The following is a 21,386-nucleotide window of genomic DNA, read 5'->3' on the forward strand; positions in this document are numbered from 1 at the left end:
GTCACTTCCCATTGCATTGAAGATGCTTCAATATCATCAGGGGTGACATTGCCGGCGTACATAGAATGTCTCCCAGTTACTTGTGCTTCGAAGCGATCGGCTTTTTCTAGGTCCGTTAGAGTTCCACTGTCATGTAACCTTCTTCCGCTTGGATATTCACGGTTTGGTCCACAGTCAACTAAGGGCCCACGGGGTGGCTTCTCATTGTCGCACTGGGTCAATCGCTGGAGGCATACGACACGGGTGATTGGTATCAACGCTGTTTTTATGTTCGCGCATTGGACTATTCCCTAGATGGGTTGTTTTTGCTTTCCCGGGGACCTCGGGTTTATATCTCAGCAGGATCCCACCCCGCCTTTCCTTACACTCTCTATTGGTGCGAAATGGCTAGGCATATATCCTGTTTGCTTGGCCCGGGGCGCTTATACGCTGAAGAATCCGATGGCACTCGAACCTAGCCCATACAGGGAAAACTCCGCAAGGGTCCAAGAAATATCGGGGGGATAGGGACCGTGCTTGTTGTTGGGGTTTTTGTGCTTGAGGCGGACCTTGATAAACAGGAGATGCTCGCCCTCGACTACCTATACGACTGGCGGCCCAAACAGACATACTTGGTCTAACTATTATGGTCAAAGCACGCACCGTAGGCTCAGCAGTTTTCATTGCCCTTGGGGGCTTTCTCTTCGGCTACGAGCTGGGCATCATCTCCTCGACGATCGCTCAGCCGCACTTCATTGCGTACTTCTCAGAGCCATCCGACGCGCTTGACGGAGCCATTGTATCCTGCTTCACTGGTAGCACTCTCTATTCCCAAGGGAGTCACTGTGCTGACTGCTCTAGGCGGTGCTATCATCGGAACGCTGGTCGTCTCCTTCCTCAACGATTATCTCGGTCGGAAATGGACATTGTTCATCGGTGCCAGCATCACAACGTTTGGCTGCGCGCTTCAAGCAGGAGCCATCAGCATGGCAATGCTCATTGCAGGCCGTTCCATCGCTGGCGTAGCAGTCGGCATCATGACCTCGACTATTCCCATGTTCTGCTCTGAGATTGCGCCGGCCAACGTTCGAGGAGCCATGGCCGGTCTTCTGCAGTGGATGCTTTCATGGGGTTTCCTTGTCGCGCAATGGCTTGGATATGGGTGCACGTTTGCTGCCTCTTCCTTTCAATGTAAGTACACCTAATTCCAGTCTGTTGCTAGAATCTTCTTGACACCGCGCCAGGGCGCTTCCCACTCGCATTCCAATGCCTACCAAGTCTGATCCTCGGCATCGGCATCTACTGGCTGACCGAGTCCCCCCGCTGGCTCCTCGAGAAAGAGCGCTACGAAGAAGGCAAAAAGGTAATCGCGCTCCTCCACGGCACCGGCCAAAACGACGACCTGCTGGATCTCGAATACCGCGAGATCTGCGCCGCCATCCAAGCCGAAAAGAGCGCCAACCACAACACCTGGCGCATCCTCTTCACCTCGCCCACAATCCGCAAGCGCGTCCTTCTCGGATGCGGCGCGCAGTTCTTCTGCCAGACCTCCGGCCTCAACGTGATCAATTACTACGGGCCCCGCATCTACGAGTCCCTTAACATCAACACCCAGACCTCGCTCATGATTATCGGAATCAGCGGCACATTGTCCCTCCTCTACACAACCGCTGCCTTAGCGCTCATCGACCGCGTCGGCCGCGTGAAGCCCCTCATCGTCGGCGCCCTCGGCTGCGCAGCGGCCATGCTCATAAACGCCGTGCTGAACCGGTTCTTCCCCGCGGGATCCGAAAACCACCATGCACTACGCGCAGAAGTCGCCATGAACTTTGTGATCCAGTTCTTCTTTGTCGCGCTGGGGGTTATCTCGTGGGTGTATCCGAGCGAGATCTTTCCGACCGAGGTACGGGCTAAGGGGAATGCGTTGTCGACGTTCACGAATTGGAGTGTCGGCTTGGTCTTTGCGCAGGTGTCGCCGATTGCGCTGGCGGAGGTGGAGTTTAATTACTTCTATGTGTTCTTTGTGTTGAACCTTGTTGCCGCGGTCGTGTTTAGTGCTTTTTATCCGGAGACAAAGGGCTTGACGCTTGAGGAGATGGATGGGTTGTTTGGTGCCGACTCACCAAATGATTTGGGAAGTTCCAAGGCTGTCGAGGTCGCTGCGTGAGGGGTAAGGTATTGTCGTCTCTGTATTCAAGGGATAAGGACTTACAGATTATATGGGGTAGCACAACCCCGAGGAATGGCCCCACTCAGGCATCTGGGCTGTATGAGCTTCCGCTCCTGGAAGATTTAAGGACAAGCCGCAGTGGCTACCCCGGGCACCTAGGGACATCAAGTAGATATAGTATCTATGTTGCTTTAAATAATGGTCCCCGCTCCAGCATACAGTACGATGGTATAGCTTGTAACAACGTTGCAGGTGTAAAACAAAGGGATGCCCCTGAGGCTCGCCTCAGCAATACCTTAGGCCAGGCTAACCCGTAAATCGACGCGGATCTTTCCTACCTACTTTACATTCGCGAAGCCGCGAAGGCTTCTACTGTATTACCAGTACTGAGACTATTGATTCCCGTTAGTTGTTCATGTTCCAAGCCTACCTAGATAGATGAGGGGTCATACTCGCTTTGAGGAGTACAAAGACCCTATATGAAGTCACGTGAGGCTACCGCAAACCCTAATTCGACCGAGATGTCCTAGACCAATGGCTCTTTTCCCCCATGAAGTCAGAAAGTAGGCCTTGCTGTTACCTGGCGGGAGTTCATTGCCTATTAAGTGACTTCGTGCATCCACCTCTACCTCTACTCAGCACTTAGGCAGCTAAGGATCAAGCCATGACCGAATGGATTGCGACTGCGCCATCTGGCAGCAATTGAAAGTTGATTTCTTTCCGACGTAATCGTCTACAGATCACCTTCCCAACTCTGTACCAGTGCTGCTTGTCTTTTCCGCTCGATTGGGTGAAGCTCAAGTCCCGTTAGCAGGCTGCTCATAAACAACCCCATCAATCGTCGTAGTGAGCGTGCCATTCGCGTTGAAGACATTCAGCATCACATCAATCGAGAGCTGAAACCCGCCTGGACCAGTCTTTTTCGTAGCAGTAACAGCCCCGGTGCCTTCGAGGTCAGAGGTCCAATCTAGATTGTTGAGCCACGGATTCGTGGGATCCGGCGTGGTAGTAACGGACTCGAAGCCGTCGATAATGTGCTCGCCGTCATCGGAGTAATTTTCGTATTCTACTGACACGGTGCGGATCACAGAGGTGGAACCTGCTATCAAAGTCGCGTTGGCTGTGCCGCTGACTTTCCCGCGCAGAGTGTATGTTCCTTCTGGGAGGCCCGTATGTTCTGGGAACTCTGAGCCCGGCGGGAAGGGGGTTGCCCATGGAAGGAAATCTGAGATGTCGAAGACCGGCGCGGGGGCGGAAGGCTTGCGGTTTTTCAGCCGGGCGAGCATAACGCGGTATGCTCGGCCACCTTGCGCTGTGGACTCGGGACATAGAAGCGGGTTGATGCCTCCGCATGCTGGTGCCGTAACAAGAGCTTGCCAGTAGACGATTTGTGTGCCGTCATAGGAGAATGCAGGGTCTGCGCGCCCGTTCCAGTTGGGGTCGTTGGGGCTTCCTTCCGAACCGTCACCGCGCCCATTGACTTGTTGACCAAAGTAGCTACCGCGGTCTCCATAGCTGTCTATTAGGATGGGCTGGAAGAACCGGCGGTGATAGTTGTTTCGCGTGGATGCTGCTGCCGCAGTTGCCACCATATCGATCAAAGGGGGAATGCCGCGCATGCCGGACATCCACATCTGGCGATTTGAGCCTCGGGTATCCATCACCACAAACCACTTGTTGTCATGCGAGAATGATACTGGGTCGGCGTACTCCGGATGACTTGTCAGTCGGCGGACTTTACCGGTAGTGACATGCACGGCGAAAATGTCGTGATTGTTTGCTTCGTGGGTAGAACCGATATAGAGGATCTCGTCACCGGAGCCGCTAAATCCTCGCAGTTCGCCCACAAGGACGGCATCATAGTGCAGCTCTAGCTCGCCTCTCCCATTCAAGTCTAGGATCGACGGTCCAAGCGGATTCTCTAGCAGGTTGACATCGACGAGGTCATAACGCGGGGCAAGCAGAGCTCCCGTTGAAGGTTTCGGATTGAACTCCAGTCGCCCAAAGAAGGTGTTTTGGCCACCATTTGGAGTGAATGAGCTCCAGCCCATATGTACATCGTCAGGGTGTAATCGCATTTCACGAGGCGTCCCTCCAGGGCCAGAGCCGTCTGCCGTGCTCGGCCAGAAAATGGGATAGATGTAAGTATTGGCCGGTGTGCACTGATCACTGGCGAGGAGAAAATCGCCGCAGTCAATGATGTTGTGGCCCCAAAGGGCTTTCCTTCCGCTTCGAGCAACATGCGGATAGTCTTTCTCAGGATCAAGAGACTGGGCATTGCTTTCAGGGACACCGCAGGTCAGGCACTTCCAAGGGTCGCCATTGGCAAACGTAGAGCCGTCGGTTTTGACGAGAATCAACTGCTCCCCAGTGTAGATACTGGCTGGGTCAGGGGAAGCAGGAGCACCAATGAAGTCTAGGTTCACCACAATGTGCCCGCCGTCCGGAGTAAAGTCTCCAGACTGGAAGTCAGTGAACTCTCTCCCGATACAGCCCGTCTTGTGCGGATTGACTTCCAAGGTACAAGAACCGGTCGCGTTACTCGCAATGACTGGAGGCAGAGGAAGCTCGATGATCTCAATGAGCTCTGGGCCGGGTGGTTGAGGCGTCGACTGTCCGGAAGTGGTGGAAAACCAGAGAATGGCTGTCAGAATCAAAGAAAGAACTGCCATGACGAGTAAGCGGCGCGGCGACGTGGTGGACTGACATGGACTCGACGATAACCGTGATGAAAAAGCTGTATATGCATATTTACTGCCATCTTGGTGCTTATGGTGCCAAGACTTGCGCATGGGCACAGATTGTCTGTGCATCTCAGCCTTCGTAAACCATGCCATTGTAAGCGGTGGCTGCCTAAACAGCGCGTTGAAGGATTCAGGTCGCGGTTTGCTATACCGAGATCTGTCACAAGGTCAATGGCGAAAAGTCGGAAGCAGCATTCGAAGGATCTGACCTGCTTTTCAAGCGTGACTGCGGGCCAGTGGCTAGTGACCAGACTGGCTAAAGCAGCTCGTAAACCATCCCCCTTCGAGGAACGAATACGAGCCCCGCAACAGGCAGATTTAATCTGCAAATCCCCCAGAGACTATAGATCAGATCCAAGGACAAGATACCAGCCCTACGAAACCATGCCACTGCGCCGGCCCCACTCGAAATCGCACCATGGCTGCGCCCAATGCAAGCAGCGGCGGATCAAATGTGACGAGGCGCGTCCAATATGCAGTTCCTGCCACAAAAAGCAATTACCGTGTACCTACGACAGCCTCGCCCCCACGTCCTCTTCAATTGCCGATGCTCCTCCTACGGAGCGATATGCGTACACGCTCCCTCTCCCAGAGTTGGAGTTGCTGCATGACTGGCATACGACAACCGCTGCCTCATTGGCGAGTGTGGAGCCGCTGCAAAGTATTCTGCGCACTGTTATACCCGAAGAGGGACTGTCGCATCCGTTTCTCCTCCACGGGATCCTGGCTATTTCTGCCCTGCACCGAGCGCAGACAATAACAGCATCCGACGGTAGGCGACAGAAATACATCGAGACCGCCATGGCACACCACCGAAGCTCCTTGGTTATGTGCGGCCAGGTTCTCGATAACATAACACGTGCCAATTGCCATGCTCTCTTCGGCTTCTCTTGCCTGGTGCCTATTTTCGTAGTCGGGGCTCACCGGAAAACACCCAGCCCAAACCCAGTCCAAGACATCGCTGACGTGGTCGAGTCGTTCAAACTCATTCGGGGGTCAGCGTCTATTGTTGATCGTGCCCGGCCTTGGATCGAAGAAGGCCCGTTGCGTCCTGTACTTCGTGTAGGCCACTTCTACCACCCGCTGGCATTGGCCGAAAAACAGCGGGGTACGGCATTGCTCATGAAAATCCAGTCGACCTTAGAGGTTATTCCTGAAATGCATTTAGAATCACCCGTCCGCAGTGCGCTCCAGGGCCTTTTGCACTTGCTGCAAATATACCTGGATACTGGCGATGCGCGAGCTGTCATGGCCTGGCCCGTTCAGACAGGCCCGGAGTACTTCGACTTGTTGCTTCGTCAAGACCGAGCCGCTCTGATTACCCTAGGGGTATTTGGAAAGGCTCTGGGGCTTATGTCGCCATCTTGGTGGCTTGAAGGATGGGCGACATGTTTAGTAACCCTCTCCAGAGAATGTTTGCCGCTGGAGGATCGAGAGATGATCGCCTTCGAAGTGACATGAGAAAAAGTCAAGGAAGTTAGATCACCAAGACCCGTTTGTCATGTGGAACAATTAGATGGGAATTGAAATGCTACTGCATATAAACAAATGCATTGACTAAGTTGACGTGAAAGATGGCAAAGAGAGAGAAACAGAGGGAGACGAGAGATGGAAAGAAAGCTGATCACGTGCTTCTATTGCTTTTATGCTCGTTTAGTCATTACCTTTTATGACCTCTGATGCATTGCACATCTTCCTCTCCATCTTCCTCTACCTTGCTCCGTCCTTCCTCTTCATCTTGTTGCGGCCGTCCTTTCTTGAGAAAGAAATTAGAAATTCTAAAATCTGTTTAAGAGCGATAAGCAGTTACACTCATATGACTAGTTTATTTTCTCGCGTGTTGTTCATGTGCTTCCTGAAGAGGTCGAATGCTCCTGCCAGGTACCTGAGAAAACTACCATAGTCCCGAGGTCATCACTACCTAGGTAGTTTCTTCCTCTTCAATCACCAGGACCTCCTTCACCCCGCCACTCTTCCTAGGCCGTACGATACTTATTTCCGTCGCAATACTATCATTATCGTCATATTGGGCATGAAGAAGATTCATCTCCTTTCCCCGGAGAAGCGCCAGCTCCCGTTCAAACCTCTCGCGAAAGTCATTCTCCAACTGCTCCAATCGAAACTGGCGCACCTCCTTCTCCAACCTTTGGCACTTGTCTTCAAGCTTGTACCGCACCACTGCCGCGCCTGATAGTGTTTCTTCTCCGTTTGCTTGTGCACAAGAGCTAGGAGATCAGGCGATGGAGACATCTTGCCTAGCGGAGCTGATCTGTCGCCCTCAAAACCCCTAAAGGTGCGGGACAGTCAGATCTCCAGAGCCCATTCTTGGGTGCCGGCAGAGTTGTGCTATGCTCAGGATCATAAAGGCGAAGCGGGGATGGGTTGTACGGTTGCGGGCGATGGCTGGCAGCGCGGCTCTGCCCGGCGTCGGTGTCTGGGTCTCTTCGGGACTTTTTGGATACGCAAACGCCAAGTTGCCGCTAAATATCCATGCAAAAGAGGCTAGGATAGAAGGATGATCGCATTCGCCTGACTCAGTGGCATGTTGGTGTGCAGTACCTCGCGTCCCGTGCGACTAATTTTAGCGGCATACCTATCAGAAGCCAGCCCTGGCTGTCCCATGGTCCCTCTTACGGGCTCGAGCTTTAGGGGACGGGCCGACCAAGGAGCCATTAGTCTTCACGATTTAAGTTGGAATCATTCTCGATCAGATGCAGAGAGTTGGTTACACGACTACGCCACCCCCAATTCTTGTTTCGCCCCCAACCTCGAATGAACATGCTTACCTACTCTGGAATATTCGTCGTGAGACTGAAGCGTAGGGTTCTCCCTCGTCACAGACGTGTGCGTCGAATAGACAAGCTCAAAGCTATGACAAATACCTACAGACAGGGTCTTAGAGTTCGCTGAAGCAGCGAATGCCGCTACGGCCCGGAGATGATAGGTGTCACATCTTAACCACCATGTTTCCATTAATATCCGCTTATATCGGGGCTGAATTGCAGTGCGATGCGCTCTACCTGAAATAGGACAGGACAGATGGCTCCAACGCTGCCCTTTGCCTGGTAGTTGAATCGATAGGCAGTGCTGAGGTCATCTTAAGGTTGTAGCCGACGGCCTAGTCTGCCCTGAACTCTGAATTCTGAATACTGGAACTGCTATGATTACAAAATTATAGTCCTTGTTGCGTCAGCCCTGGCCCTGATCTATTATTACTTTGTGTTATCATAGGCAGGTCACAGCTTGGAACGTCACACCAACCCAACCGTTCATGCACTCGCAGAATGGATCTATTATATCAGCCTTGTCAATGCTGCTAATCAAGATTTGGCGTTTCCCGGGGTACAATTTGCAGCCTCTTTCTCAAGCGCCAAGCATGATGAGTGGCCTCTTCGTCCATCCATGAATGGGTGCAGTGCTACCCCAAGTTGGATATGGGGTGGGGACAGCCTGGTCTATTGCCTCTGGGAAAGGAGGGGGGCGCCTAGGTACCTAAGGCAGGTGTGCACCCCAGCACCTGATGTTATGAGGTGGTACCTAACAACGTTTCTGAGATTCCGCCACTTTCAGGATCCATCCATTCCACACTCGTCATTCATCATTTTATTCAAGCTTGATTATGGTATCAATTTACTACTGTTGTAGACCTCCTATCGCTCTAAGGTTCGTATCGATCCATGGATCGGGATGCAGCGTGCGCTAACCTAGTGCTAATATTAGTCTATCAATCTCCTTGTACGATGTGAGCAGTTACAACATCGCCAGGACAAGGAAGTTCAAGGTCTTAACTATCTATATAGCTACGGCCCCCAAACTTTGATTGAATTGCTCATAAATCGACACGAAAGCCCGCCGACTCCTGATTATGTAGTCATCTTTATTACCCCACCCCGACAGCAGTGCTCATGTTTTGACTTGATACTACTAGACCAGTTACTACGGCACGCCAAAGTTTCAAACGCGATGACTGCAGGCGACACAGAGTCACACGGGCCTGAACCTGCACTCCTTCTAGACGAGGACTCCGATCGGGACCCTGGTCCACCAAGTCCGAGGTTCACGGAGTATAGGCGCCACCCAATGTACTCGCGCAGCGAATGGCTCTACGACACTATTGCCCTTGTCATAAACCTAAGTCCCTTGTCTTTATCTTTCGCTATATGGAAGACCAACCTCTCTCTAACTGGCACGGCCCCATATCGCTCACAGCGACAATTTCCCTCCTAACAACCTGCTGCTCTGCGGCAATGATGCACAGCGTGAGCCAGTTCATCAGTCAACTCAAGTGGTCTCACTTTGGGAAAGGAAAGGCCCGCAAGCTGGCCCAGTTCGAGACGTTCGACGAAGCGAGCCGTGGCCCTTGGGGTTCTATCATCCTGCCCACCTCCGTCAAGTGGAATCTGGCCACCTTGGGCGCACTTATCGCAATCTTCCGCATGAGCTTTGCACCGCTTGCCCAGCAAGTTGTCGCGTTCTCGGATTGCGATGTCCACACAGCCGATGACAGCGTCACTTTTGGCCACACGCATAACTTCACTTACCCCCGGCCTGCTGCGCCACGGGCAATCCTAGCGCCTGGTAAGCTTAGCGTTCTTTAAGTTCAGTAACGGAATCTGCTGACATCGGCTTCCTCTCCAGATAGCATCCCGCAAGACCCTGGGATGCAGGCCGCCGTACTCCAGGGTGTCTACGGAATCAGAAGCGTTACAGATTTCAGCTGCCCCGGAACATGCCGCTGGAACGGGTCGTATGTATCTCTTGGCTTCCGCAGCGCGTGCACCAATGTCACGGAGGCAACCCTCCAGACAGAAAGCTGCGGCGTGGGTACCAATAACTGGAAAGTGTGCAACATGACAACACCAGGGGGCGTGCTGGTCGCAACACAAGGCGACTCGAGCTCTGCCGGTACCAGTTACTACATGGATGCTGTCTCCATGGCGAAATCCATTAACAGTGTGGAAGACGACACGCTGCAGGGCAGCCTCCCAGAATACGTGAGGTTCGCGATATACCGATCAACCATGGACAAGAACTTCAACAGTGTCAACATCAACATAACAGAATGCTCGCTTTCCCTGTCGGTATACGAATACACAAACGCCAACGCAAACGGCAGTTATTTCTTCTTTGACCGGGTCCGCGAAATTGATTTCGGTGCCAAGAACCCCTGGAACATCGAGCGGACGACGGTGCTCGGCTCGAAACTGTGGACGAACGCGACGGTGGCGAACGATATTACTATTCCCGCCCTCCAAATTAACTGGGCGGATCCCGCGGCGCTGGGGAATTTTTCCAAATCACCAACATTCGTTTCGGACGTGGTGGAAGGAGCCTACGAGAACATTAATCCTGGCCTAGCGCCCATTTTCTCCGGCAATGCGGACATCAACGGGCCATTCGAAGGAATCGCAAACAGCACGACGGAGTATTTGCGGCGCTCTCCGAATGACCTACGCGCCACTGGGGAGCGGATCGACCGATTGACATATGTCCAGATCGACTGGTGGTATCTCATCGGCCCTGCGGCCATCCAGCTAATGGGGCTCCTGTTCGCTGGCGCGACAATCTTTCTCCATCGCACGAGCCGCCGGGTTCCGCTGTGGAAGTCGTCTGCGCTGGCTGTGTTGGCTTGCCAGCATGAACAACAGCTTGGTATTATCCATAGCAAGGTTAAGGATATCAAGCAGATTGAGAAGGCGGCTGGGAAGGCTATGGTGCGGCTGGAGTAGTGAGCGTTGGAAGGGGACTGGACTGTTGAGTCGCTATATAGGGTCGTCCTCATGGGTGCTGGTGTCGGTTATGTGCTATGTAGTTTAGTTGCCTTGTTACTCTGAACTAAGACTATTTGTTTTCCGTCTCCTCCATTGAACAGGTTCAATAACTGAAGCTAGGGAGAAGTAACATATTAGGTCAATGAGGAGGATAAAAAGAGAAAGAAACAGGGAGAAACACGTGCTCTTGTCTCGTCTATCTCCGTTTACGGTACCTAGTCATCCTTTTCCCGGCCTCCTCCTTTCTCCGTCTCCCATCGCAGCTTTCGTCTCATTCCTTTGTTGGGGAATGAAACTACGAACTTGCGACATATTACAACAACGACGGACTGCTACAATATGATGGCTGGCTCATATCTCAGCGAGAATCCTCCAGGACCAAGCGTTGTGTTGCCGTGCTCGTCTTATGGAACCTCCACGGCTTGATCCTGCGCTCAAACAGCTCGTCCAATTCCGCCGCAGATCGCCTGGTTTGCATTAGTGAGGATTCCGTTATCATCAAAATACGAAGGATACTAACCCAGTTGTCTCCGGGATTAGAAACCACATTCCCAACGCAAATGGCGCACCAACACCAGCATAGAACCATCCCGTCTTCAACTCCCAGTTCCATTCGTTCGCGTTGGTCATGTACGGTACTAGGACGTTCATTACAACTCCGATCACACAAGTCGAGGCAGCACCGAAACCCGCGGTATATGGACGCAGGCGCTGGGAGGAGATCTCGCCGATGTAGCCCCAGCCAGTCGCTCCGTTCGCGGCCAATCCGACATCTAATGGAGTTAGCTGAGGAGAAATCATACGCCAAAACAAGGGAGACGTACTCCAAAAACAGGCAAACATGACGAAGATATACGTGGACGCCTTTACCTCCGGCGCCACTCCGATGATACCAATGGCGATGCACGATAGCCATGATAGGGTGGTCCCACTACAAGCAAGCAGGCGGCGTCCTGTGAAGTCGACGACAGTGACCAATACAAGAACTGTGCCAATTTGGATGGAGGAAGTGATGACCTTGACTCGGAAGGGGTCGTCAATGCCGGCTTGCTGGAAGAAGTACGTCCCAAATGTTCCGAAAAGAGTCAATCCGATGAATTGCTGCGACATGTTCGTCCACAACGAGATGACAGTCCGCAGCCCGTTAGTGCCGCGGAAAATCTCATACCAATGTTCCCGGCGCTGTTCAACTGCCAGGGCGCGTTCATGTTCAGCAGTCATCACCAAAACCTGCAACTGATGGTCCACATCATAGTTGTCCACTCCTCGATGAAGCTTCAGGAGTTCCTTCTTGGCCCGATCAAGCTTTCCGGCGTTCACACACCAAGCTGGGGTTTCCGGTACCACGAGGTATATGATCAACATCAGTCCCAGCTGGGCCCATTGGGTGTAAATGGGGGTTCTGAAATCCGTGGGGTTGCTGCGCGAGAGATGCTGCAAAGCAACCTGGGCGAAAAACGAGCCCAATGTCCACCACAAACTATAAGCCATCAACAAGGTACCGCGAATTCGAACCGGCGCCACCTCAGAAATATACGTGGGAACGTTCGACTGAACGCAGCCGACTCCAATCCCTGCGAGGAGTTTACCGACCAGCCAGCCCTGCCAGACATTGGTCACTGATTCGGCAATCACACTGCCTACCAATACAAGCCAATATGAGTACATGCCGACTTTACGACCATAGCGGCTCGACAAGAACGGCAAGCTCGTCATACCGATAATCTGGCCGCATGACATGATGGAACTCCAACCGCTGAGAATCGGGGATGCAAGCGCGGGAGACCCGTCGGCGGATGTCTGCGTTGCAAACTGAGCCACAAACCCCTTGTTGGCAATGATACTCGCGTTGATACTGTGTTTGTTGGTACTGTTAATCCGAAAAAGAGCGCTGCGTACTTACCCAATTTGATACCCATCCGTGGCAGCACTAAAGGCCATTGCGAAGCATACCAGCGTGGCAAGCTTGAAGGTTTTGATGGTTTCAATAACAGTGAGGTGCTCATATCCTGTCGCGAGCTGTCCTCTATTTGCAGCCTCGATGGCCGCCTCGCTTTTTCCGGGCGCATTTCGCGTGTCGACTTGCTCAAGCTCGACTGGTTGAGGTTGGGGTTTCTCTCCTGCCGTCGTGATCGCCATCTCGAGCGGTAATGCAGGCCAGATTGTTTTGTGGAAGCAGCACATGGCCAGCGAGACCTGCTCCTATCCCCTTATAATCGAGTCGCGGCCGCGCTGGCATAAACACCCCCGAGGTGGCTTGATCCTGTGACAAATTCTCGAGAGCGCAGGCAAAGGTTCAACTCGTGATTCATACCTCTTCGGCACTAGTGGTCTTCCTTGGGATACAGGAGGCTAGAGCTGTCCATACACTCGACTGATTATGCGGGGGTGGGTATCTGGGGAACCAACCTGGGGAATGTCCTCGGTCTAGCAAGTGCCGAGTCAAAGGCCGACGGCTACTTCAGATCTCCTCGTTCTTTGTTGCCATATGCTTCCCCTCTGATGGCAGCTAGCGTCAAGACTTGCCCAGAGCTTGGCCCTGGGGCCATCGAGAACTATACTCAATCGGGGAAGAATCACGAAGGCCAGCCCTATGGAGCTGAAGTCAGAGCGTTGTCCGTGATCTAGATCCTCGCTCTATTTGCCAGTGACAAGGCCTTGAACTATTTTCATTGGTAAAGTCTCAGCAACCATTCTCATATGAGTTGCTAACAATCTGCCTAAATCCAGGAGCACTAGATGCCCCATTGTTTTCACCACTGGCTCCCACGCCTGCGCTCCTCAAAGGTACGATTGAGATACCAAGCCGAGTGCTTCGGTGTTCGCACCAAGGTCTGAAAGTTTACATGGGTGATCCCATACCGAGGCCCGTACCCTGCAGACCACTCAAAGTTGTCCATCAAGCTCCACACATAGTACCCCTCAACCTGGACCCCGTCCTCGGTTATCGCCCGTGAGATCGCATCCAGGTAGAGCCCCAGATAGGTCATGCGGAACTTGTCTTCGGCCGCTTCCTCCACCGGCATTTGACTCTCGCCTGGACCCGGGCACCCATTCTCGGTGACTATAATGGGCAGCTTATACCGGGCCCAGATCCATCCGAGCAATTTGCGGAATCCAAGCGGGGCAACGCGTAGCCAGGGCATTCCTGAAACAGGTCCAACCGCCTTTCCTGCTTTGTCGGTCGACAACTCCTCCACATTTCCGGTGCAGTCGTCTAACGGCGGAGAACTGGGTAGCGCCTTGGCGAATTTCGTCGAGTAATGGTTCATCCCATAGAACGTATGGCGCGGTGCCAGCTCCATCAGCTGAGCTCGTTCCCCCTCAGTGAATTGCGGTAGTCGCTTGCCCAGCTGCGTTCTCATTGCAGGCGGATAATCCCTCCCCAGGAAGATAGGGTCTCCAAACCAAGCAATGTAAAATTCAAGTCGCCGCTGCGCTGCCTCGCGGTCCGCAGGATCTGACGCATCCCACGGCTCATACCAGTGCCCATTGAGCACAATGGAGATCTCGCCCTTCTGGATCCCCGCATAGTCCCGGGTATACAGCCCCACGGCTGCCGCATGCGCCAGGATAAGCGTATGCCCAACAACCCACGGCTCCCTCGACGAATCACCGCCGGCCTCCGTACAGCGCCCCGGAGCAAGAACGCCCGAGTGGTGGCCGAATATGGCAATAATGTACGGCTCGTTGAAGGTAATCCATTTCTGGACCCGGTCGCCGAACGCCTCAAAACACACCCGTGCATAGCTCTCGAAGTCCGCTACAAACTCGGCCGTGTTCAGGAATGCACCGTACTGCTCGTACAGTGCGGCGGGCACATCCCAGTGGTATAGCGTGACGACAGGCTCAATGTCCCGCGCGAGAAGCCCGTCAATCAATTTGTTGTAGAATGCTATTCCGGCCGCATTGATGGGGTCGTTTCGTCCACCTAGTGGGATGGTTCGCGCCCACGCAATGCTAAAGCGGTAGATGTCTACCCCGTATGAGGCCATGAGGTCTAGGTCTTCGTCGACGCGGTTATAGTGGTCGCAGGCTACATCGCCGTTCTCGTTGTTCGTTCGTGACGGCGAAAGGTGGCTGAATGTGTCCCAGATCGAGGCGCCTTTGCCGTCTGCCACTGGTGAGCCCTCGATCTGGTACGCTGCTGTTGCGGTGCCCCAGCGGAAGGTTGGCGGGAGGGGGAGCTCCTCTATGGGTGGGAGGGGGTCGTAGGGGGGTTCTTCTGGTGAACTATGAGAGTCGGCTTTGAGCGCCTCGAACATGTTGACGTTGACATTGGTAGTCTCCATTGTTTTGCTTGTGGAAGTAGAATTTTCTGTCTGCCTGTATCTCCGAGTAAGGCCGCGGCATAAATACATCAATGGATTGTGCCTAGGTCAAAGCTCGGCTGAGGCGACTGCGACCCCCACCAGCATGCATTGGCCTCGCTGGGACTTACCCCGAGGACATGAGCAAGGCAACATAGTCTTGTGTCGGGCCAGTTCTTCCTCTTTTCCACTTTTTGCAACATCTTGCAATGGCACGAATCACAAACATCCGCTTCGAGCATTACCACGCCCCCAACACCCTTGGTGTTGAGGATACCCGTCCAAGAATCTCCTGGAACTATGAGGACTTCTCGTCACATTTTGAGCAAAGTGCATACGAGCTCGAAGTGTCTGATGTCTCTGAGTCGTCTACGCTCACCGTCATCTCATCCATAAAACAATCCTCTCCCTACTCGTACCTCGTCCCCTGGCCAGAAGCATATGCACCTCTCGTATCGCGCCAACGAATCGCAGTTCGCGTACGGGCATGGGATCATGCTGAGAATGTTGTCACCTGGAGTGACTACGCCTACCTAGAAGTCGGACTGCTGAGGCGCACTGACTGGCATTGCAAGCGCATCGCAGCTCCCTGGGGCCCAAGGACCTTCACTGGGCCTGATGCCGAGGATATCTACCGCAAAGCATTCCACCTCGGTATCATATCTCCCAACTCAATCATCAAAGCTCGGCTTTACATCACTGCGCAGGGAGTGTACGAAGCCGAAGTCAATGGAAAGCGAGTCGGTGATCACTTCATGCCACCTGGGTGGACGGCGTACGACGGGCGACTCCAGTATCAGACATACGATGTTGGAGACATGCTCAAGCCAGGTGAGAACTGTATCGGCGTTCGCGTTGCAGAGGGCTGGTTCTGTGGACGGATTGGGTTTGAGGGTGGTCATCGCAATATCTGGGGTGAGCATACGGCGTTGCTGGTGCAGATGGAGATTACCCTTGATTCTGGAGACGTAGTGATGGTGCTTTCTGATGTGTCGTGGGGTGTCGCGAAGGGGCCTATTCGGCTTGCGGAGATATATGATGGCGAGAAGTACGATGCGAGGAAGGAAGTATGGGGTGGGTCATCTGCTGCGAAGATTGAGGACGATGATGTGCTGTGGGATTCAGTGCTTGAGATGCCAGACCTTCCGGACACGGTGAAACTCACTGCGGGATTTGCAGAGCCAGTTCGCCGAATTGAGGTGACCAAGCCAGTATCTATTACTACTACGCCATCCGGAAAGGTCGTTCTTGACTTTGGGCAAAACCTAGTCGGGTATGTGCATCTGAGAAATATCAACGGGAAGCCCGGTGACAAGATCACTCTTTCGCATGCAGAAGTCCTCGAACACGGAGAACTCTGTACAAGGCCGCTTCGAATCTGCAAAGCAGTTGACGAGTACACCCTCAAAGGCACGCCAGATGAGGAATACGCCCCGCGATTTACGTTCCACGGGTTCCGCTACGCCCAAGTCGACGGCTGGCCCGGCGACAGCGACAACCTACTCAGTGCCGCAGAAGCAATCGTTTGCCACAGCGACATGAAGCCCACCGGTACATTTAGCTGCTCGTACCCACTAATCAATAAACTCTACGCCAACATCGTCTGGGGAATGCGCGGGAACTTCCTCTCCGTGCCCACAGACTGCCCCCAGCGCGACGAGCGCCTAGGCTGGTCCGGCGACCTGGCTCTCTTCGCGCCAACAGCGGTATTGTTGTACGACTGCTTCAACTTTCTTAAGAACTGGCTCATCGATGTTGAGCATGACCAGATGGTTCTCGCCGGCGTTCCGGCCATGGTCACGCCCAATGCGACGCTTCCTGACCCCGTCTGGTGTCGTCGCGTCCCCTGTGCGATCTGGCATGATGTTACGGTTCTTGTGCCGTGGGCTCTCTACGAGGAGAGCGGGGACGCGAGGATCCTTGCGCAGCAGTATCATAGCATGGTAACCTGGATGAGCAAGGTCCCGAGAAATACCAGCGGGGCTACGAGTTTGTGGGATAAGAGCGTTTTTAATCTCGGGGTATGACCCGTCTACTTCCTCTACCCTACCTCTAATAAGCTTAAATGCTAATTGATACGTGCTTCGTGTATAGGACTGGCTCGACCCGTCCGCGCCCCCTTCAGCGCCCTGGACAGGCTCAACAGACGCCCAACTCGTCGCAAACGCCTTCCTCCTGCACAGCCTCTCGCTCATGATCAAAATCAGCGAAATCCTCCACCAATCATCTGACACAGCACACTTCAAAACCTGGCACGCCTCTGCCCTCTCGCAGTTCCAACACGAGTACGTCACGCCCTCAGGCCGACTAGTCAGCGATTCTCAAACGGCCTACGCCCTCGCAATAGTCTTTGACCTCCTTGAAGCCTCTCAAACCGCCCACGCCGCAAGAAGACTCGTCTACCTCGTCCGCAAGAATAACTTTTGTATAGCCACGGGTTTCGCGGGCACACCGTATATCGCTGAAGCCCTTGCGATGACAGGGCATCTGAATGTTGCGTACGCCATGCTTTTTAATGAGAAGTGTCCGTCCTGGCTATACCCCGTCACCATGGGCGCAACGACGGTCTGGGAACGCTGGGATAGCATGCTCCCCGACGGGAGTGTGAATAGTGGTGAGATGACGAGCTTCAATCACTATGCGTTTGGGAGTATTGCGCGGTTTTTGTATGAGCGGGTTGCGGGGTTGAGAAGGGTCGAGCCTAGTTGGAAACGGTTCGTTGTTGAGCCGGGGATTATCGCGGGTCGAGGAATACCATTTAGTCACTCGAGGGCTGAGCATGCGTGTCCGTTTGGGATAATAAGGTGTAGCTGGGTTGCTGAGGAGGTTGAGGATGAGTATGAGGATGAAGATCAGCTAGTTGAGGGTAGAGATGGGGCGGATGTGTATAAGATCAGCGTGCAGGTTTCCGTGCCCTATAGCAAAACCTGCGAGGTTATTATTCCGGCCGACAGGGGGGTAAGGAAAGAGGTTGTTGGGTCTGGCGAGTGGAGCTTTGAGTCCGTGTTTGTGGGAGATGCGTTTGGGTCATGGCCTGTTGAGCCGTTGCCGCCGAAGTCATAGCCCTGCCATGGCAATCCAGGGCAAAGATGCCTACCAATACGTATAGGTACAAATCTGGAAGCCTAGATCCAAACAACAAGATTGAGGTCTTGAGGAAGCAGCATAGACATTCATTGCTTCTGAGTGTATTTCAGAAGATAGTCTTCCTCTAACACAAAGCTTCCATTTAGTATAGTGTTCCAAATCTCCCTCTTTCTTATTGCCAGGACTCATTCTGTCTATCCCAAGCTGAAGGTGCCTATCAAAATATATACAATCTAAATCCCCCTTTCCTTTGCAAGTGCCCAGCAACAAATGTTAACGGCGACACCCCATATATCATCCTCTACAAGATTAGATATCACGACAAGAACTAGTCCGGGAAAAAGGTGGCTGCACTCCCATACTGACATAGAACAGAGCACTGGTTGATGTCAATCAGTGAGGTTCTTGCATTGTACGGAGGACCGGGGTCCTGGTAAGCTTGACCGTACATAGGTACCACTGGCGCTACCCAGACACACCTGCAGGAAGGGCGGCCGGTTCCATTTTCCCCAGTGAAGTTTATGCTCCAGCTTGGCGCTGGAGATTCCGCTCCGCTCCGCCAGGTAATGCCAAGAACCCTATGATTGGATCTGCTTCTGCTCCGGCTCCATCTCACCCCGCCTGCGCTTCTTCATACCTAGGTACGTAGCTAACCGCACATGCCGCTGCTCAGCGGCAGTATAGCGTATAACCGGATCTCGAGCCTGGATCCCATAATCTATCAACACCAGCAGGCGCTTTTCGATATAAAGGATACAGCGGCTACACACCGCGACCATGGTCTTCTGTACAGGACCGGAAGTAGATGCAAGTTAAGTCCCAGCGGCGCTGTAGTCTTCATTCTTCATTACAATGAAAACAGGAGTCGTAGTGGGCGACCACTGGGGCGATCTAGTATGGTACTGGTCGTATGTTTGCAGTCTGCTCCCGCCACTACTATGCTTCTGACATCCAGTGTCACACCTGGGTACACATCTCTAAACTTCTAGTGAGGTTTATAATAGTAGTAGCGCCACGTTCGAGCTCCCGAGTCCTCAGAATTGACCTTCATCATCATCTGACGCAAGCTCGATCACGCTCGCGGCACGGACGCAAGGGTTCGCAAAGCTCGACATCACGCCGCCACTCCTCTTAGCAGCATGGCCCTTGAGGAGCGCCACAACGTCCTTCAGTGACGCCACAAGCGCGCGCTTCGGTCCGTTACGGGTAGAGGCTGGGATCTTCGTTATTTCAATCATGGTAGACGGAATAGCCGAATGGACAACGACTTCTGGCACGCCCAGCGCAGGGTCCAGCAAACTCGTCACTATCTGCAGGTGGCCCTTGCTTGCGGCGTACTCAAGCATGGTTTGGCCTTTAGAGTCCCCACGCCACATGTCGGTCGTTGCCTCGGGGTCCGCTAAGAGGAGGTTCAATGCCTCGAGGTGGTTTTCTCGCGCTGCGAGAATGAGCGGGGTACAGCCGCCGTTGTCGACGGGGGCTTTCTCGAGATCGGTGCGCGGGAGGATGAGCTGCAGCAGCTCGACGTCGCCGAAGAAAGCTGCCGAGGCGATCGGCAGTTCACGTTGATCTTGGGATGGGACAGCAGCGCCTTGATTAGCTGCCTGTTGCGGTGGCGTTCTTCACCCCGGTCGTGCTTCTTGAAGTGTTCCACGTCGCTTGCTATGCTCAATGACGTTGCAGTCGTCGTCTTGGACAAATATTCATTGCGGTACCAAAGTAGGTCTTGCGTGGTATACCATTTCGAGGGCTGGTTCACGTCTAGGCCTGGATGGTCTAACAGCGCTCGCACCACGCCTATTTCTTTCTCTTTATAGAACAGGCGGGCCCATTTTGCGTGTTCTTGAAATGGCTACTCCCAACAGGGTCCTTTTTTTGTCACATGCGTTTATGTCGAAATCACCGCGGAAAAGCAGATAGCGAAGGATATTCTCCGTGCCTGATGCGGCAACAGTCAACGTGAATGGCCCTTCGTAACCGGTCAATTTTATCTTCAGGGCGGCGAGCACGGTCTCGACTATTGTCCGTACAATTTCGGTGCTGCCATTTTTCACCTCGTCAAGAAGAATCAATTTGAGCTTAACCCTGCTTACGAACTTCGATAGTTCAGCAACTATATCCCTATGATCTTCTTTCGCGCCTGTAAGGGGAGGCAGCCGGGCTCCCATGGTTTGGTTTCACGCAGCCCTGATCCTGTTAGGAGCTGTCGAACAACATGCACTTGGCCCGCCTTGACTGCCCAGTCAATCGGTCGCTCTGAGTCTTTGTTCGGAGAGATGGGATCTGCCCCAGCCTTGATCAGAAACTTCACCGCCTCTGCATGGCCTCCCATGACCGCAAAGTGGATCGCGCCGTTTCCATTCCGGTCTGTGTGACAAGCAAGATCAATACCACACCGAGCAAGATGTTTCAAGGCCTCCATTTGTCCGCTAAGGGCTGCGGCCATGACTAGCGGGCAGGTCCACTCATTGCTAGGATCGCCATGGATGTCTGCACCCAGGGCGACCAGTCGCTCCATGTGGTCAATGCGACCCATATAGGCAGCCGCCGCCAGTGCCAGGGCAGAGGACGACTTTCGCTTCGCGTCCTCTAGGACCTCGTCTTCACTATAGCCTTGCAGTAGCAAGTTGTTGAGTCTCGACCGCATGGGAACCATATCGATAGCGATCAACGCGTCAAAAAATGCCCGTCGTATCGTATCGGGATCACTATCTCGACTACCTGATTTCGCAAGCAATCTGACGGCTTCCTTTGTGCCGATGGCAATCGCGTTGGCGGAGATGTAGCGACTGTTTCGCTCGATTGGGTTTGGCAAGCAGCTGGTTACGAGCATCCGGAGTAACCCTTCCACCATCACCAGCACGGGCCCCGCCAGGTCCATGCTCAAGAATCGCTTGTAAAGGATTAAATTCAGGTCCTTGAGTGCCATGAGGAACTGGTCCACGACGAAGGCATTGAAGCGTCCTGGATCGTTCGTTAGAATGGGGGACCCAAAAACCTAGATATGAACAAGAGGTACATGTTGTCGACGAGTTGGGGGTTTTGAGAACTAAAATAGGCCAGTGTCATATTTCCGAGCATCCACGGTTGCAAATGGCCCCTCCTCCCAATCGTGAGCTAGCTCGTGGACGATTTTGTGGAGGATCTCGGCGGGGAGCGTGGGCAACGCCATCTTGCCGCGTCATGCGCGAGATTCAATCAAGTCGTGGAGGTGGAGAAAATCAACAAGCAGGTATTGAATGGGTCAGGTATATAGATACGTTATATAACAAGCTGTGCCCGTATTCGGAAAACGCGTGGGAGGATCCATGATTGAGGTTGAGAG

The 21,386-nt window shown here is 53.4% G+C and overlaps 8 protein-coding genes across 8 annotated transcripts; 4 read left to right on the plus strand and 4 right to left on the minus strand.

Moving 5' to 3' along the window:
* Nucleotides 1-625: 625 nt before the first annotated feature.
* Nucleotides 626-2,146, plus strand: BDW74DRAFT_188072 (sugar porter family MFS transporter; the record flags this gene model as incomplete). Its single annotated transcript, XM_073731636.1, has 3 exons — nt 626-794; nt 841-1,170; nt 1,224-2,146. The coding sequence occupies 3 exons, from the start codon at nt 626-628 to the stop codon at nt 2,144-2,146; spliced, it is 1,422 nt and encodes a 473-aa protein (XP_073579358.1).
* A 760-nt stretch (nt 2,147-2,906) lies between these two features.
* Nucleotides 2,907-4,831, minus strand: BDW74DRAFT_188075 (uncharacterized protein). The gene has a single exon (XM_073731637.1). The coding sequence runs from the start codon at nt 4,819-4,821 to the stop codon at nt 2,947-2,949; it is 1,875 nt and encodes a 624-aa protein (XP_073579359.1). The 5' UTR covers nt 4,822-4,831; the 3' UTR covers nt 2,907-2,946.
* Nucleotides 4,832-5,277: 446 nt separating this feature from the next.
* On the plus strand, nt 5,278-6,354 carry BDW74DRAFT_182468 (Zn(II)2Cys6 transcription factor domain-containing protein; the record flags this gene model as incomplete). The annotated part of the gene is made up of 1 exon (XM_073730266.1): nt 5,278-6,354. One exon carries the CDS (start codon nt 5,278-5,280, stop codon nt 6,352-6,354), a length of 1,077 nt encoding a protein of 358 aa, XP_073579360.1.
* Nucleotides 6,355-8,856: 2,502 nt separating this feature from the next.
* BDW74DRAFT_188078 (DUF3176 domain-containing protein) lies at nt 8,857-10,684 on the plus strand (the record flags this gene model as incomplete). The annotated part of the gene is made up of 3 exons (XM_073731638.1): nt 8,857-9,028; nt 9,061-9,471; nt 9,532-10,684. 3 exons carry the CDS (start codon nt 8,857-8,859, stop codon nt 10,620-10,622), a joined length of 1,674 nt encoding a protein of 557 aa, XP_073579361.1. The 3' UTR covers nt 10,623-10,684.
* Nucleotides 10,685-11,022: 338 nt separating this feature from the next.
* On the minus strand, nt 11,023-12,803 carry BDW74DRAFT_182470 (putative MFS alpha-glucoside transporter; the record flags this gene model as incomplete). Its single annotated transcript, XM_073730267.1, has 4 exons — nt 11,023-11,131; nt 11,185-11,437; nt 11,489-12,519; nt 12,568-12,803. 4 exons carry the CDS (start codon nt 12,801-12,803, stop codon nt 11,023-11,025), a joined length of 1,629 nt encoding a protein of 542 aa, XP_073579362.1.
* Nucleotides 12,804-13,417: 614 nt separating this feature from the next.
* BDW74DRAFT_182471 (glycoside hydrolase family 1 protein) lies at nt 13,418-14,956 on the minus strand (the record flags this gene model as incomplete). The annotated part of the gene is made up of 1 exon (XM_073730268.1): nt 13,418-14,956. The coding sequence occupies one exon, from the start codon at nt 14,954-14,956 to the stop codon at nt 13,418-13,420; it is 1,539 nt and encodes a 512-aa protein (XP_073579363.1).
* A 227-nt stretch (nt 14,957-15,183) lies between these two features.
* Nucleotides 15,184-18,037, plus strand: BDW74DRAFT_188080 (alpha-L-rhamnosidase; the record flags this gene model as incomplete). Its single annotated transcript, XM_073731639.1, has 2 exons — nt 15,184-16,995; nt 17,069-18,037. The coding sequence occupies 2 exons, from the start codon at nt 15,184-15,186 to the stop codon at nt 18,035-18,037; spliced, it is 2,781 nt and encodes a 926-aa protein (XP_073579364.1).
* Nucleotides 18,038-19,095: 1,058 nt separating this feature from the next.
* Nucleotides 19,096-21,233, minus strand: BDW74DRAFT_182473 (ankyrin repeat domain-containing protein; the record flags this gene model as incomplete). The annotated part of the gene is made up of 3 exons (XM_073730269.1): nt 19,096-19,665; nt 20,283-21,059; nt 21,147-21,233. The coding sequence occupies 3 exons, from the start codon at nt 21,231-21,233 to the stop codon at nt 19,096-19,098; spliced, it is 1,434 nt and encodes a 477-aa protein (XP_073579365.1).
* Between the last annotated feature and the right edge of the window lie 153 nt (nt 21,234-21,386).

This window comes from Aspergillus multicolor, assembly GCF_047715735.1.
Source record: "Aspergillus multicolor strain CBS 133.54 unplaced genomic scaffold BDW74scaffold_36, whole genome shotgun sequence".
In the NCBI taxonomy this organism is placed as follows: Eukaryota; Fungi; Ascomycota; class Eurotiomycetes; order Eurotiales; family Aspergillaceae; genus Aspergillus; species Aspergillus multicolor.

Bases quoted from the DNA above. Each gene is read 5' to 3' on its own strand.
- BDW74DRAFT_188075 (XM_073731637.1), bottom strand. From the start codon at position 4,821: ATGGCAGTTCTTTCTTTGATTCTGACAGCCATTCTCTGGTTTTCCACC.